Source organism: Macrobrachium rosenbergii, chromosome 10 (genome assembly GCF_040412425.1).
Source record: "Macrobrachium rosenbergii isolate ZJJX-2024 chromosome 10, ASM4041242v1, whole genome shotgun sequence".
In the NCBI taxonomy this organism is placed as follows: Eukaryota; Metazoa; Arthropoda; class Malacostraca; order Decapoda; family Palaemonidae; genus Macrobrachium; species Macrobrachium rosenbergii.
Genome location: NC_089750.1, coordinates 69,537,207 through 69,554,706, shown reverse-complemented (window position 1 = coordinate 69,554,706; position 17,500 = coordinate 69,537,207). Strand labels below are relative to the sequence as shown.

The following is a 17,500-nucleotide window of genomic DNA, read 5'->3' as shown; positions in this document are numbered from 1 at the left end:
TTCATCTATTTTCTAACTAAAAAAAACTACAAAACTAAATAAAATCAGGTAAACTGATGGTACTAACTTCAATACTGTGCCACAAGTACATGGTTACAGATACATTCATTATCTTCTAACTGACAAAAACTACAAAACTAAATGAAATCAAACACATTGATATTATTACCCCCAATACTCTATCACAAGTAAATGGTTACAGAAATACAATCATTTATTTTCTTTACAGAAATACAATAATTACTTTTCTAAATGAAAAAAAAACTACAAAACTAAATGAAATCAGGTACACTGATGTTATTCCCTCCAATACTGTATCACAAGTATATGGTTTCAGGAGTGAATTAATTCATTTTCGAACTACAGAAACTACAAAAAAAACACATAAATATACCCAAAGAAAATCAGTATCTGGGAGAGGAGGTGAAACAAAACTATGATGAAAATGAGGAATAATCAAATAGTATCCTTGTCCTACATCATGCCCAGCTTACTAACTTGGCTCCAACATGTTTTCCTTGTAGAGTAAACATCAACTTAACCATCAAGGGGCGAAGTACCGACGGCGCTTTGTAAAAGACTTTCCATAGTCTCCAGTTTACTCAAGATTGTCGCCACCTGTGAGATGGAAAAAGATCGTTTATTAATGGAATGGAATGGAATATAAAATTCAGGCCAAAGACCAAGCGCTGGGACCTATGTGGTCATTCAGATCTGAAGCGAAATTGAAAATAAAGAGGTTTGAAAGGTGCAACAGGAGAAAAACCTCACAGTTGCACTATGAAACAACTGTTAGGAGAGGGTGGACAGAAAGATGGAAGAAAGAGAATATGAACGGAGGTACGTTACAAGGAATGAAAGGGGTTGTAGCTAGGGGCCGAAGGGATCTGCAAAGAAGCTTAGGTTATGCCTACAGTGCACAGTGCGAGGTGTACTGACGGTACTACCCCCAACAGGAATCGTTTCCATCATAACTCGTTATTTCAGTTAAGTTGTCTAAGCTTTCAGGCTGCATGATTTTATTTTAGATCGGTGACCATTATTCATCATTCATCATTTCTGTTTATTGGTGAAGATATCATGATGAATAATACGTTAAAATTCACACTAGCAGCATAATTGTTCAATTGATCTGTTTGAGAATCTCCACAGTAAACGAGAGAGCTTTCAAAACTGATTATTATATTCAAAGTATTGAGTTTGAGAGAGAAATAGCGATGGAGTTTCTTTAAATCCAAGGCAAGTATTGGCTTTCGCTTTTGATGAATAGTGAATGGCTGTCTAAAGGCGTATTTTGAATTCATAACGACCAGCAGTCACTCAAAGAGTAAAGAATACTTTATCATGGATGTTTCAATCGGAGGCTGAGAATCCTAATATTACGTTTGAGTTCATCTACGCTGTATTTGAAGTAGTTACAGAGGTGGAATGACTGGCAATCATATATATTACGTGAGATGTGTAGATGACTGCTTTTTCATGCTCCGGTGCATCAAGTAATGCTTAGTTGTCAGAAGTTACGATTGTTTTAGGAAAAAGAGGAAAACTACATTTTTCTGTGGTAGGATGCACACAAGGCTTTTTTTGTGCCATCGATTGTGTTCAGGTAAAAAAAAGGAAAATTACTTATGTCTTTGGCAAAATGCACACAAGTTTTTTTTTTTTTTTGGCGTGACAACGATTGTGTTTAGGTATCAAAAGAAAATTACGTTTTTCTTTGGCAAATTGTACACAAAGTCTCTCCTTTGTCATCGATTGTGTTTGGGTAAAGAATTAAAACTTTTTTCTTTGATAGACTGAATACAAGCTTTCTGTTTTGTCACCGGTTGTGTTCAGGTAAAAAAGGAAGGTTTTTATCATCGACTGTGTTTAAGCACAAAAGGAAAATTACATTTTTTTGGCAAAATCCACACAAGATTTTCTTGTTGGTTTTGTCATCCGTCCTTGTGCAATGAATTCACTGCATTCGGTGGAGCCATTTTCTCCTGAAATAAAAAGTTAATGAAAAAACATAAAGACTAAGAATTACCTGACTTGGTACAGGTGTCTCGGGCGCTTCGATCCCAGCCAGGAAGGAGGCAGACAGAGGCCTTGGGGGGTCCTTTAGGCCTCCCGGATTTCCACATTTGCCTCCTGAGATACTTCCAACCTGTGTAAAAAAAAAAAAAAAAAAAAAAAAAAAAAAACCGAAAAAATCAATAAGCCTTTATTGTAAATTTTCATCACTGGATTAAGGCTGCAGAAACGGTAAAATCTTGAAAACTGACAGAAATTTGAAATTTGAATTTTCATCACCATATTAATGCAAATTAAGAAACGCGAAAACCTCTGAAATATGCAGAGAGAGTTTTAACTTTGTATCTGTAAATCAGGGCAAATTCAAAAGAGCTGTAATATTTAAAATAAGGAACTTAGAAGTCCCTTGTTTTTAATATTTCAAAAGTCATGTACATGCTACCAGCCAGCAGCCCATCCCTCACACAAAATAGTATCTAAACCTGCTTCGTTCGATTTATTTATTTAAAGGAAGAAGAGGAACGACAAAGACAGTGAGTCAAGAAGAAAAATACGAATTATTTATTATAAGAGAGAGAGAGAGAGAGAGAGAGAGAGAGAGAGAGAGAGAGAGAGAGAGAGAGAGAGAGAGAGAGAGAGAGAGAAAATCTTACCGCCAGTGGTTCAGTAGTTGTAGAACTAAAATAAAGCGTCGAAATGTCAGGTACGTGGGTGAAACTGACGAAGGCATCCTTCCCAGACAAGGCTAAGTTCCCATTTTGCTCTGACATTAAAATAAAAAAGTAAGTTAACGAATACAAACAAAATATATAGACTACATAATTCAATAGATCAGTTAGAATAATTAAATAGGGTTTAAAGACAAGTTTATTTAGATATACAGTATACCTAAACTGGATGTTTTGTCTGCTCAGGTTAAACAATGAAATTAAAAACATCGCAGTTCATGAAATCAAGCGTAATGAGAGGATGATTGTGTTAGTGAGTATTTTATCTGAAAATACATTGTCTTTTATAGACCCGAAAGTCTGGAAATTATTGCCAACGATAAAAATACCATTTTCTTCTCTGTTCATTCTTAGCCACAACAAAGTGGTTCAGTGAGCCAAGTTTCCTTACTGCTAAACTGAGAACAGACTTATCATTTGGAAATGAAAATCCTGCTGCAATGTAACGCTCACCACCTATCGGAAGGATCTCGTGATTGACAGATGAGCAACGGGTCCTGCGAGGTATTTCCATAATAGCAAATATCTTCAGAAGGGGAAAGCTATTCTCAAACAAGACACGAGGTAACCTGGCTGCCACAATTAGCGTCAAAGGTAATATGATCAGTTATGCAAGACATAAATGAAAGGAGGGGATGCTGATTACCCTCACCTAATACTACTACTACTACTACTACTACTACTACTACTACTCGAAACTCACCTCCAGGAGGAATGTAGCAAGCTGGAGGAGGGACCTCGAAACTCAGGACCTTCTGAGAAGCCTGTTGTGAGTCGTCGGTCACAGGTGGGGCATCCACAGCCCCAGGAAGTTCTCCCGAGTCGGAAACAACGCCCGAGTCGGACTCGGAGGGCGTCGACTTTAAAACAGACTTCCCTGGACTTGGAGGGGTTGATCCACTGACGCTGCTGGAGGAGGAGCTTTGAAGACGCCCTGGTTGAAGGGCCCTTGGATTTTCCGGAAGGCCGTCGCCCATTCCTTAAATTTAATGACTCAGATTAGGTTTTCATATTTGCTAAATTATCGAGGTAATAGTCTGAGTATTTCTTTGAATTTTGAACAATGAGATTATCATAAAAGCCTATAAACTGTTAGAAATGGAATGGAATACAAAATTTAAACCAAAGGCCAAGAGCTGGAACCTATGGGGTCATTCAACGCTTACAGGGAAATTGAGGGTAAACAAGGTTTTTAAAGGTGTAACAGGAGGCAAACCTTGCAGCTACACTATGAAACAATTGTTACGACAAGAGTGGAAAGTAAGATGTAAGAAAGATAGTATGATCGGAGGTACAGTAAAAGGAACGAAAGGGGTTGCAGATAAGCAGTGTTTTACAAAAGAACTTTTTTCTTGATGCAAAACGCTTTCATAATAGAGAAAACGACAGAATACTGCGGTGATATTTTCAGTATTCTAGCCACAGTCTTGTTCCCTTGGCATCAGATCCATTATCTAATTACTACCAATCATGAGAACGACCACGGCCGCGATATGGGATTCTGCTAATCTCATAACCGATTATTGTAATTAATAACATTTTTTAAGCGTCATCTCATGTATTCTTCCACGCATAATACAATAATCCACTAATTCTGATTTACATAAAAAATAAAATAAAACAATACATTACCGTTTTGAATTTCTCATAGCATGTTATTTAAAATCATCAGCTAACATTGCCAAGGAGAGAAATTTTAAAACCCATTTCAAAAAATACCATAAAAAAAGCTTAATTTCAAATGAATGCAATGTCGGGCATACAATATCTAATTTATTCTGCAGTTGTTTCTGAGGTTAACTACCACCTGTATTGGCTATACTTTCGTATTCAATGAATTTGCAGTTTGAGCAAAATCTTCATCCACATCAAGGGCCTGAGCTATCAAAATTGTTACAGAAAGAAGCGAATGAAAACATCTAAACACAGCACTTCTCTTTACACTGGAATTGGAATATAGAATTTAGGACAAAGGCCAAGCGCTGGGACCTATGAGGTCATTCAGCGCTGACATTCTCTCTTTACACTGGTCCAACACCAACCGTACGAATTTTAGGCAAAGTCGAAATAGGGCGTGACTTTACCTCATATAAATTCTGACCCGCGTTCGAACTGGTCCTGGACGAAATCAAAACTGACCTGGAATCGAGAGCATAGCGGAAGTAGGATGAGGATGAGGGATAAGGATGATCAAAAATGATCCTATACGAACTCAAAACTGACCTGGAATCCAGAGTATAGAGGAAGGAGGATGAGGATGAGCAGAACTGATCCTTAACGAAATCAAAACTGACCTGGAATGGACAACATTGAGGAAGGAGGATGAGAATGAGGACGAGGATGAAGTGATCCTAAACGAAGTAAAAAAACTGACCTGCAATCGATGGCATAGAAGAATTAGGATGAGGATGAGGGATAAGGATGAGCAAAACCGACACTAAAAGAAATCAAAACTGACCCGGAATCGCGAGCAAAGACGAAGGAGGATGAGGATGAGGGATAAGGATCAGCAAAAACCGATCCTATACGAACTCAAAATTGACCTGGAATAGACAGCATGATGAGAATGAGGATGAGCAGAACTCATCCTCAACAAAGTACACAACTGACCTGGAATCGAGAGCATTGAGGAAGGAGGATTAGAATGAGGATGAGCAGAACTCATCCTATACAAAGTCAACAACTGACCTGGAATCGAGAGCATAGAGGAAGGAGGATGAGGTTGAGGATGAGCAGAGGCCTGTGTAGGCGGGGGAGTTGTTGGCGCCGTGTAAATGGCAATTCCAGGAACACCTCCTTCCTTATCCTTGGAACCGTCTTCAGCTCCTTCGTCCTCGAGGGCGTCAGCATCGTCGACCGACAGGGTGGGTACTGAGAGTTCCTCGATTGGGGTCTCTTCTGGAAATTGACAACAGGAAGTGGCAGAGTAAATATAAGTTGCAGACTATAGAAAAATATTACTCATTACTCCATGTTTTCTAATAAGAGTCTACATAAACAGCAAAATGTTTTTTTACTATTAGAATAAAGGTTTCTCACCGTTTCCAATTCGTTAAGTGTTTTTGTTACGGTACTGACTTCTGAAATACTTTATGCTTATTTGCCTGTCATCAGTAATGGGTAAACCTTTCCTTTCCCATCTATTTTTCAATAGGTTAAGGGAACAAGGCACAAGACTTGTCATAAAATATATATTCATAGGAGAGCATATTCCTATGATTACTCCTAATAATAATAATAATATTATTATTATTATTATTATTATTATTATTATTATTATTATTACTGTTGTTGTTGCTATTGTTGTTGTACTTGTCAAAAATATTCTTATTTATTCTCTATCCACGAATTTCTTTCACGTGAAATCGCAACAGCAAGCTGATAAGATTTAAGAAAGTCACGTAGACATAAGAAGTAAAATCTGTAAAAATCTTCGCAGCATTTTTGAGCTGAATGTACTTGAAACTCGAAAGCAAGTTCAGAATGCGATATTTGCAATGGAAAGGGAGTTACCGAATAACCAGAGTCACTACTATAGGCTGCTCGTTCCGGCAGAGAATTCAGCCATAATGTATGCTAATTCGTATCCTTGAGATGCGAAAGTAACTTCACTATGCTTTGGTATTTTTCGGACTCAGAGCTGTACATTGCCACGCTCCTCTTCTGATTTCCTTTGAATTCACTTCAGTTTAAAAAAATTCTGATAATTTCTTACCCTCGTTTTCTTCATCGTTCAACTCAGCCTCTCTCTCTGCTGCCGTTCTCATACCAAGCATGTCCTAATAAACAGCAGAAGAAAACATTTATTTTTTAATGGGTAATTCAGTCTTGTCTATCAACTGTATCCTGATACTTAATCGCAACTGTCATTAGCGATAAATTAGTAGTTTTTATTTTCATAAATTATCTGCTCAAAAAAGGGCAAGGCCAGAATTATATATTGTCTTCAATAAAACAGTAGAATTAACTTGAGGCAACTATTCATGAGACCATTCGTAAAAAAAAAAGGAGAGAGAGAGAGAGAATTTACGAATTTTAATAAGCAAGCCAAGACAAGAGATGACCCAGGGTACTCTTATGCTTGAGATGTTCTGCAAGAAAGAAAAAGGAAAAGCATTCTAATAAACACACCAAGGTAGATGTGACCCATGGTACCTTTATACTTGAGATGTTCTGCAAGAAAGAAAAGGAAAAAATATTCAAATAAACACGCCAAGATAAAGGTGACTCAGGGTACTTTTATACTTGAGATGTTCTGAAAGACGGAAAAGAAATTCTAATAAACACACCAAGACAGAGGTGACCCACAGTACGTTTGTCCTTCAGACGTTTTGCAAGAAAGAAAAGGAAAAGTATAAATTATTGGCCCAAATAAGTGAAAGACTAGAATTACATTATGTCTTCAACAAAACAGTAGTAGTGACTTGAAGAAACTTTTCATATGAAACATTTCGTAAAAAAGGAAGAAAATCATCCTAACAAGCACCCCAAGAAAGAGGTGACCCAAGGTACTTTTATAGTTGAGACGCTTCGCAAATCCAGATGGTCTCGGCTCACCTTCACCAGCCCTGTGATGAAGTTGAGGAGTTCGTACTGGTTCTTCTCGGTCGCGATCTCTTCCTTCGTGACGGAGAAGGCGTCTCCCAGGATGGTGAAGAACATGTTGAGGACGATGAACGTCATGACGAAGATGAAGGTGAAGTAAAAGGACACCCCGAACCATCCGTACTGATCTCTCATGTACACCAGGTCGATGTCACCTGGGGGCATCATTCACTGGGTAAATCTAGAGTATAATAATAGCTGCAGAGGATCGTAAATTATGGGAGGTGCAATTAATAGCTTGAGGCTGTAATGGAATAGAATAAAAATTTAGGCCAAGGGCCAATTGCCAGGACCTATGAGGTTATTCAGCGCTGAAGGGGAAATTGAGAGTAAAAAGGATTTTTAAATGCAACAGGAGGAAAACTCGCATTTGCACTATGAAACAATTGTTAGAGAGGGTGGAAAGTAAGATGGAAGAAAGAGAATATGAACGGAGGTACATCAAAAGGGGTTGCAGCTAGGGGTCGAAGGGACGTTGTAAAGGACCTCCCTACGGAGGAAGTTGGGGGAGGCTGTAATGGGATCAGATAAATGAATAAAAACTACACATTTAATAAGGTATGTATATCCGAAATCCACTTCAAGGCTTCTTTTTACCTCATCATTCAGGGAACGTTCACAAAACCTTGCTACTGAGTTTTTTGCAAATAAGAAAAAAAGTTCATTTATAAAGTGACATGCCTGAATCATGTTTATACAAATTTGAAAGTGAAGGCTTGTATAAATAAAATATACATAAAGATGATTACACTTTAAATGAAGCAAGGATGAGATTCACTGCTGTCAGTATTTCTGTAGCTTGCAATTTTAAATCAATTATTATTCTCAAAGAAATTTCTAATGATTCATACACTGGATTTAATGCACAAAAACAACACTCGAATAAAAAAAACCACTGAACTGAAAACATAAAAACGATGAATGTTTATTATTCAAAAACAAACTGAAACTATTCTAAGCCCTTTGAAAATTTTAATCTAAGGAAAGGGAGCCATAAGCCTTTTTTTTCTTTTCTTTCTTCAAAGGGAGGCATTTTAGTGAAGAGAGTTTCTTATAACGATAACTCAGCAGCTGAAAAAGTTGAATGGGGTAAGGAATACCCCATTTTTCTTTGAAGTAGCCTTCCTTTAGGGACAACGTCTTTGAAGCGCCGCTCTTTGAGGGGCAACGGTCTTTTAATAAATAAAGATATACCTGAGGAATTATACATATGTATATATATAATATATATAATATACATAAAGTATATACATATATATATATATGTATGTATACATATATATATGTATATATATATATACTACTAAAAGGGCCTCATTCAAACTGGGTGGTATCTAATGGAGTATTTATTCAGAAAAAGTTTGAATGAGGTCCTTTTAGTAATTCTACTAACGCACAGAACAACTGTGTATGTGATAAAGTTAATATATATATATATATATATATGTATATATATATATATATATATATATATATATATATATATATATATATATAATCATGGAGTTACAAATGTTGTTTAATATCAAATTCACGCTACTTCAGGAATATCCCCGATGGGGAATTATTACTGAAGGGGAATTTATAAGTGATAAATGGATCGGTGGAGCGTGAATTTGATATTAAACAACATTTGTAGCTTCATGATTGTATATAAATCACGGTGTGATAAAAATTCCACACACACATACACACACACACACACACACACACACACATATATATATATATATATATATATATATATATATATATATATATATATATATATATATATATATATATATATATATATATATATACATACATACAAGTCTCCGTTAGATATCATCCTGTTTAGATGAAGTCCTGTTATTAATATATACTGACATAATACATGTATATATATATATACATATAAAATATAATCTATGGCATAATAACACATACAGTGCCTTACCCAACAAATGCCCCAGCATACTTTCTATAGCGGTGATGAAGTTCTTGTAGACCCCCATCCCGGGGCTGAAAGCTGCAAAATTATAAAACAGTTATGTAGGTAACTTAAAATTGCGCTGCAAAATTATAAAACAGTTATGTGGGTAACTTAAAATTGCGCTGCAAAATTATAAAACAGTTATGTAGGTAACTTAAAACTGCGCTGCAAAATTATAAAACAGTTGTGTAAGTAACTTAAAATTGCACTGCAAAATTATAATACAGTTATGTAGGTAACTTAAAATTGCGCTGCTAAATTATAAAACAGTTATGTAGGTAACTTAAAATTGCAAAGTTTTGCGATGAAGCTGTAAAGATGTCATTTATTTCTTTCATTATTTTTTTAATCACGGGAAGTGGAGAAAGTTTACTGAAGGCGGCAGAAGTTGTATTAGAATATTGGAATTGAATGAAATACATAGTTTGGGCCAAAGGCCAAGCGCTGGGACTCATAAGGTCATTCAACGCTGGAGAGGAAATTGAGAGTAGGTAGGCTTGAAAGGTGTAACATGAGGAAAACCTCGCAGTTGCCCTATGAAATAATTGTTAGGAGAGGGTGGATAGTACGATGGAAGAAAGATAATATGAATGGAGGTGCAGTAAAAGGAATAAAAGGGGTTGCAGCTAGGGGCCGAAGGGACGCTACAAAGAAATTTTAGTAATGCCTACAGAGCACCCATGAGGTGCACTGACGACACTACCCCCTTACGGGGGAGAATATTGGGCCTTGCAAGCGAAGATCAGAGAAAAAGAAATAATTCTCATTAGTTGTTAAAGAATTCGACTGGACTTGATTCGCAAATGAGGATAGGACGTATAGATAATCAGCCACCTTAAATAATAACAAACGGTATATACAGATAAATAATCAGTCTAATACAAGGTATTTTGAGGAGCAACGAATAAATGCAAGTTTAAATTCCTCTAATTCTATATTTGCAAACGAGTACAGAAAATTCTATGAAACAGAGGAACAACAAGTCATCTTAGATGAGATAAAATAATTAAGAAAAAAACTCTCAGTAATTAAAATAAAATAACCCAGCAGTTCCTTATTTCCTTTACAGATAAAGAAAAATTTAAGGGTAAAAAAGCAAATTCGCTTGAAAAGGAAAGGTTCATTTGATCAAGAATAACTCTCAAGAAAACCGAAGACTTGACGAAGAAAATTCACCTAAACAAAGAAAATTCCATTTTACCTGACAAAGAGAGACTAACCTGACAAAGACAATACTCTTGACAATGGAAGCTTTCCCTACCATAAAGGACTTAGCTGACAAAGAAACATTCATTGATAATAAAAGGTTTACTTGACAAAGGAACTTAAGCAACACAAACAAAAGCTCACTGGACAAAGGGAGAGAGAGACACACAGACTCGACTGACAGACACAGATTCGCAGGCGAAGAACGATCCCCTTGACAAAGGAACGTTCGCGTGAGTGACGGGAATTCTGATGACAAAGGAATTCACTCACCTATGTAAGCAAATTGGACAAAGGCCAAGAACGACGTCAGGAATGTGATGGAAAACGTAAACATCTGAGCTGAGCAATATCGGAGGGTACGAGCCAGCATCGACATCTTCACGTTGAATCTGTTTTCGGGGAGAGAGAGAGAGAGAGAGAGAGAGAGAGAGAGAGAGAGAGAGAGAGAGAGAGAGAGAGAGAGAGAGAGAGAGAGATGAATAAACATTATGCTAAATCATTCCAATATCTCGTCAACATGGCAAGAGGAATATATAAAATAGGTAATATTTATTATCGGCACAGATTTCTACCACACAGAAACATTGTAGTTTCTCATTGGATTCTATTGAGTGGATAGCTAATAATTCTCGTACAATCGACCAGTTAGGTCATGTCAGGTCATTTCTTACAGTTTTCAGGACGATTTCAATGAGCTGGCAAAATTAAGCAACTGTTCTAATTAGTACTTCAAACCGCGTATTCACAACTTTATTGCAATATCATGTCTTTGACAAGTTTTCAGGACGATTTCATCGAGCTTGCAAAATTAACTAAGCAACTGCTCTAATTAGTAATTAAAAGTGCGCATTCACAAATTAATTGTAACAACGTACCTTAGAAGATGGAGGCATTCCAGTATGCTGATGAAACACACGAAGGAAATCAGGTATATGAAGGTCTCGTTCCAGAGAGCCAGTCTCTGGAAGTTCATGAACTCGCCTAAGTGACAGAAAGGACAAGCAACTAACTCAACTCCTTTTTCTGTGATCAGTGACGCAAAGTTAAATTTCCTATCATATAATATTATTTTCACAATTTGTTTTGCTTTTGTCACGCATGTTTTTAAAAGTAATCAGTGAAATTTTTACATTTTCTTTCTAATATAACATTATTTTGACAATATATTATTTTTACAATTCGTTTTGCTTTTGTCACACGCATGTTTTTTAAAAGGAATCAGTGAAATATTTTAATTTCCTGTCTAATATAATATTATTTTTAATATTATTTTGTCACACGCTTGTTTTTTAAAAGGAATCAGTGAAATGTTTAAACTTCCTGTCTAATATAATATTATTTTCACAATTTGTTTTGCATTTTTCCGTTCCATGCGTATCTTTTAGAGGGAATAAATGTCTGAAACTGAGCACTGGAGAAATATATTTCCCAAGAGGATTTCTTTCACATATCACAACATCAGCAGTATTTTCCCTGTAAAAGGAAATGCTGATACAAGTAAAAAAGGCGACTTAAGTTATTGCCGTGTCCACAGGTAAGGAAAACCGAAACATATACATATATACATAGGCTACATACACACTCACAATAAATATTTATCTTAATTTTACTCCAAACACTCCCTTCTTTCAATCCGACCTAAGCCAAGGAACTAGAATTGGAATTAGAGTATAAAATTTAGGCAAAAGGCCAAACACTAGCACCTATGAGGTCATTCAGCGCTGAAAGGGAAACTGACAGTAAAGAAGGTTTGATAAGTGTATCAGGAGGAAAACCTCGTAGTTGCACTATGAAATAATTATCAGATGGTGGAGAGTAGGATGGAAGACATAGAATATGAATAGAGATAGAGTAAAAGGAAGGGACGCCGCAAAGGACCTCAAGGAATGCCTACAGTACACCGAGTGAGGTGCACTGACCGCAACCCACCATCTTCCCCCCCCCCCCCTCCGCCTCCCCTTACGTGAACTCAGAAAAGGAAGAAATGAATAAAATTGAATACAGAATTTAGGCAACAGGCCAAGTACTGGGACCTATGAGTTCATTCAGAGCTGAAGGGGAAACTGACAGTAAAAGGTTTGAAAGGTGTAACAGGAGGAAAACCTCGCAGTTGCACTATGAAACAATTGTTAGGAGAGGCTGGAAAGTCAGATGGAAGAAAGAGAATATGAAAAGAGGTACAGGAAAAGGAACGAAAGGGGTTGCAGCTAGGGCCCGAAGGCACGCTGCAAAGAACCTTAAGTAACGCCTAGCCTACTGCCCACCACATGAGGTGAACTGACGGCACTTAACCCCTACGGGGAACCTGAGGAAGAGGCTGCTATAACAGGCACCACATTAAAGGCGCGCGAGAGGAAGGGACGGAGCTAAAACAAAGTCGATCTCGGGTCTCGTGAAGTTGTTAAAACTTGATTCGGGTTGTGAAAACGCCTCCCCTCGGCCCGGGCTCGCCACTAACTTTTAACAAGTTTACAGTCGCAAACAAGTCTTAAGGAAGAAGTTTCGGAGGAACTACTGCATCCGAAATTAAGGTTACGACACTCCAGGACGGAAAGTAAGTGAAAGCTCGGGGGCTCGATCTCACTTTTTATTCCGCTGTTATACAGTTCGCGTGGCCGTCAAGAGTAAACAATTAGACAGACTGTTGCAGCTGGAAAAGGGCAGGAGAGAGAGAGAGAGAGAGAGAGAGAGAGAGAGAGATTTTGTTTAATGAAGATTCTAGACAATGATTCAGGATACTAGTCCCACAAAGACACAGAGAGAGAGAGAGAGAGAGAGAGAGAGAGAGAGAGAGAGAGAGAGAGAGAGAGAGAGAGAGGAAGGAAGGAAGGAAGGAAGGAAGGAAGGAAGGAAGGAAGGAAGAGGATTTGTTCTCCAAAAAATGTAGACAATAATACAAGACATTAGTCATAAGAGAGAGAGAGAGAGAGAGAGAGAGAGAAGGAAGGAAAGAATTAAGGAAGAGGGATTTGTTCACCAAAAATGTAGTCAATGATACAAGATATTAGTCGTAGAGAGAGAGAGAGAGAGAGAGAGAGAGAGAGAGAGAGAGAAGAAGAAGAAGAAGAAGAAGAAGAAGAAGAAGAAGAAGAAGAAGAAGAAAGAAAGAAAGAATTCTTTGTATAAGCAAGAGAGAGAGAGAGAGAAAAGGAGGAGGAGAAGAAGAAGAAGAAGAAGAAGAAGAAAGAAAAAAGAAGGAACGAAAGAAAAAATAAATATAGAAAGAAAGAAAGCATTTGTATAAGCAAAATCCCACTCAACAATACAGACTCTCTTAACGAAAAGCGAAAACAAACAAAAAAAAAAAGTCACCTTCGCGAGCAGCTATATCGCCGAGGGTGAGCTTGACGTAGGCGTTCTTCATGGCGTACATGACAATGGCGACAATACTCAGGATCACCTTGCACAACTCCAGCGAATTCCAAAAGCTCTGCAGGTACTCTTTCTTTTGCTTCAAAGAGAAATGAGGAAATTAGTCCCTCGCGGAATCAGGAATTAGTAGGAATGACGAATTAGGAATTAGGACAGTATCCTACTCCAGTGTTTAGTATTTTGAAGGGTTCTTTAATTGAAGGTTGATGTAATCGTTTCCGCTTTTATTTTTTAAGGACGGAAGTGAAATTTTAAAAAAATTGTGATTTAATTCATATTTGGAAAGTTTTCTATTATGATTTCACATATGCACACACATACTCATGCACACATACAATATATATACATACATACATATATATATATATATATATATATATATATATATATATATATATATATATATACATATATATATATATATACTGTATACGTGTGTGTAAGTATATATATATATATATATATATATATATATATATATATATATATATATATATATATATATATATATACATATATATGTATATGTGTGCGGGGCACGCCATACAGTGAGAATCTGAAGTAACCCTGTGGAATTCGGGTTAGGATAAGAGCGGACATCCTGAAGCAAACAGATCTAATTACACATGAAGCTGACGTTGAAACGGAGGGATAGAAGAATTAAGTGACAGAAGGAAAAGGAAGAGAACTATCAAAATGCGAAAAGGGAGGAAGAACAGAGAGAAAGAAACAAAGACGACACGAAGAGGTCGAACTGGGATTAAAGTTACTTTAGAGATTAAAGAAAAGAAGTTAGAAGCCTTCTTCTTCTTTTAACGTGCTTTTTTCCCATTTTTGTATAGGGTAAGCACGATGCCTTCTTTTGAAGGACTTTTTGATTTGGCTTTGGGGTAGACCTGTGGTCTCGATCGGCTGCCCTGCCTGACATCGCTTAGACCCCGGTAGCGTATGTTTCATGTCTGACCCGACCCAACGCCCTTTCTTCCCAGCAGCGAGAAGTTGTTGCGCGGGTAGGGCGAGAGTTCGAGACGTGTGAGATGTTTGTTATGTTTTTTAGAAGGTGTTGTAGTGGCTTTGTTTTGTGTGTGTATTTAGTCTGTAACACCCATTTGCTTTTAAGCAAACCTATCCGTTGATTACATATATAATCCCGGGATGTCTACACGGATAGCAAAGTGTCTGCCTCTCTGATCAGTCGGCTGCGGATTGAACCCGCGCCACAGACCTCTACGAAGTCCGAAGCTGCTGCTGTAACCGACTGAGCCATAGAGGCTCTAAAGAAAAGAAGTTAGAATGTGGGGGAGAAAGGAGGTTTATAAAAAAATTTTTTTACCGATGAAATAGTAACATATACATCTAATATATATATATATATATATATATATATATATATATATATATATATATATATATATATATATATATATATGTATGTATGTATATATATATATGTATGTATGTATATGTATAAATATATGTATGTAAGTGATATATATATATATATATATATATATATATATATATATATATATATATATATATATGTATATATATATATATATATATATATATATATATATATATATATATATATATATATATATATATATATATATTACTTATATATTTATACATATTTTACTGATGAAATGTTAACTTATACATCTAATATATATATATATATATATATATATATATATATATATATATATATATATATATATATATATATATATATATATATATATATATATATTAGATGTATAATAACATTTCATCAGTAAAACTTTTTTATATGTATAAATATATGTAAGTATATATATATATATATATACATATATATGTATATATATATATATATACATACATATATTTATACATATACATACATATATATATATATATATTATATAATATATATACATACACATATGTATATATGTTTGCTAATAAGATATACGAATAATAGATATTTTCACTACTACAAAAACGCCTGAGACAACAATGGCAAAACATAAATCTGTAACATACAATACAATATCTAATATATATATATATATATATATATATATATATATATATATATATAAATATAATATATATATATATATACACACACACATATATATATATATATATATATATATATATATATATATACATATATACGTGTGTACAGTATATATATACAGGGCTCAAACAATTACAAATATTCAGAAACCAACACACAGAATACGGACATTTAACGTGACCTACCCTTCGGAGCTTCTTGAAAATTCTCACGAAGAAAATGATGATGAAAACGAGCACCATGACCTCGCAAAATATGATCCACACGGCCGAGGGTCCGACATAACTAGGAGGAGGCAAAAAAAAAAAAAAAAAAAAAAATTAGGGTCGTTTTTGAATGATACACGTTACAGCGTTTTGAATATTTTCATATTCATATGAGCTGGAATTTGTCGCAGACTCTTAAAAGTTTTATTAATGCGTTTCTTTTTTTTTATATATATATAAATATCTATAATATTCCTTTCTAATAAATGTCATGAGTGTCTTTATAAATGCGTAGTCGTTTCTTTTTATTGTTAATTTCTTTAATATTCCTTCATAGTAAACAAGTTATCGTGTGTCTTTATATATGAATATTACAAAAGAGTATTTGTAGTTACTATGATTAGGCTTAATCATGATTTTATTGAATAGGGTTGATAGCAGTACCGATTTCGGTAATATTCTTTAATCTTTCAAGGTGATTTTAAATCAGTTATGTATTTTCCTAAATTTTTTTTTTTAACCAAAAATGCATAACTATTTTTTCATATTCATAAAACTGAATTTTCAACAGGAATTTTAATTACATATTTCCTCTCACCTGGGAAGGTGGAAAGTATTAAGTCAGTAACTGAATATTTTATTATATATGAAGAACTGAAAAATATTAAATTGACAATCAGGAATTTTTGCCTATACTTGTGGTACATATCAAATGATATGGTTTGATTACCTGAAAAGCTGAAAATATTAAACAGGTAATTATGTTCCTTATCTGTAAAACTATAAGTGTCAAATAATTTGATTGGGCTACCAAACAAGTAAAAAATGGGCCGAAGCTTCTTCGGCGCAATCGAGTTTTCTGTACAACCGCTACAGCGTATAATCAAGGACAACAATAGATCTATCTTTCGGTGATCTCGGTATAATGCTGTATGAACCACGGCCCATGAAACTTTAACCACGGGTCGGTGGTGGCCTATCCTATGTCGTTGCCAGAAGCACGATTATGGCTAACTTTAACCTTAAATTAAATAAAAAATACTAAGGCTAGAGGGTTGCAATTTGGTATGTTTAATGATTGGAGGGCGGATGATCAACTTAACAATTTCCAGCCTTCTAGCCTTAGTAGTTTTCAAGATCTGAGGGCGGACAGAAAAAAAGTGTGGACAGAATAAAGTGTGGACGGACAAACAAAGCCGGCACAATAGTTTTCTTTTACAGAAGACTAAAAATCTGAAAATTTCAGGCGAATAATTAACTTTTCTTCTTACCTGTAAAACTAGAATATTCAAATAATTTGCTTTTATCACCAAAAAAA

General features: G+C 35.5%; 1 protein-coding gene across 1 annotated transcript in view; it reads right to left on the bottom strand.

Annotated features, from left to right (window-relative positions):
• Positions 1–418: 418 nt before the first annotated feature.
• Positions 419–17,500, bottom strand: part of LOC136842797 (polycystin-2-like protein 1) — a 20,128-nt gene continuing 3,046 nt past the window's right edge. Inside the window, exons 4-15 of the mRNA XM_067110646.1 lie at positions 16,162–16,261; positions 13,846–13,984; positions 11,409–11,514; positions 10,804–10,922; positions 9,289–9,360; positions 7,302–7,504; positions 6,460–6,523; positions 5,433–5,642; positions 3,448–3,723; positions 2,670–2,779; positions 2,030–2,149; positions 419–618 (exon numbers count right to left, since the gene is read on the bottom strand). Of these exons, the coding sequence (XP_066966747.1) occupies positions 538–618; positions 2,030–2,149; positions 2,670–2,779; positions 3,448–3,723; positions 5,433–5,642; positions 6,460–6,523; positions 7,302–7,504; positions 9,289–9,360; positions 10,804–10,922; positions 11,409–11,514; positions 13,846–13,984; positions 16,162–16,261 (1,600 nt within the window). The 3' untranslated portion in view covers positions 419–537. The remainder of the gene's footprint in view (positions 619–2,029; positions 2,150–2,669; positions 2,780–3,447; positions 3,724–5,432; positions 5,643–6,459; positions 6,524–7,301; positions 7,505–9,288; positions 9,361–10,803; positions 10,923–11,408; positions 11,515–13,845; positions 13,985–16,161; positions 16,262–17,500) is intronic.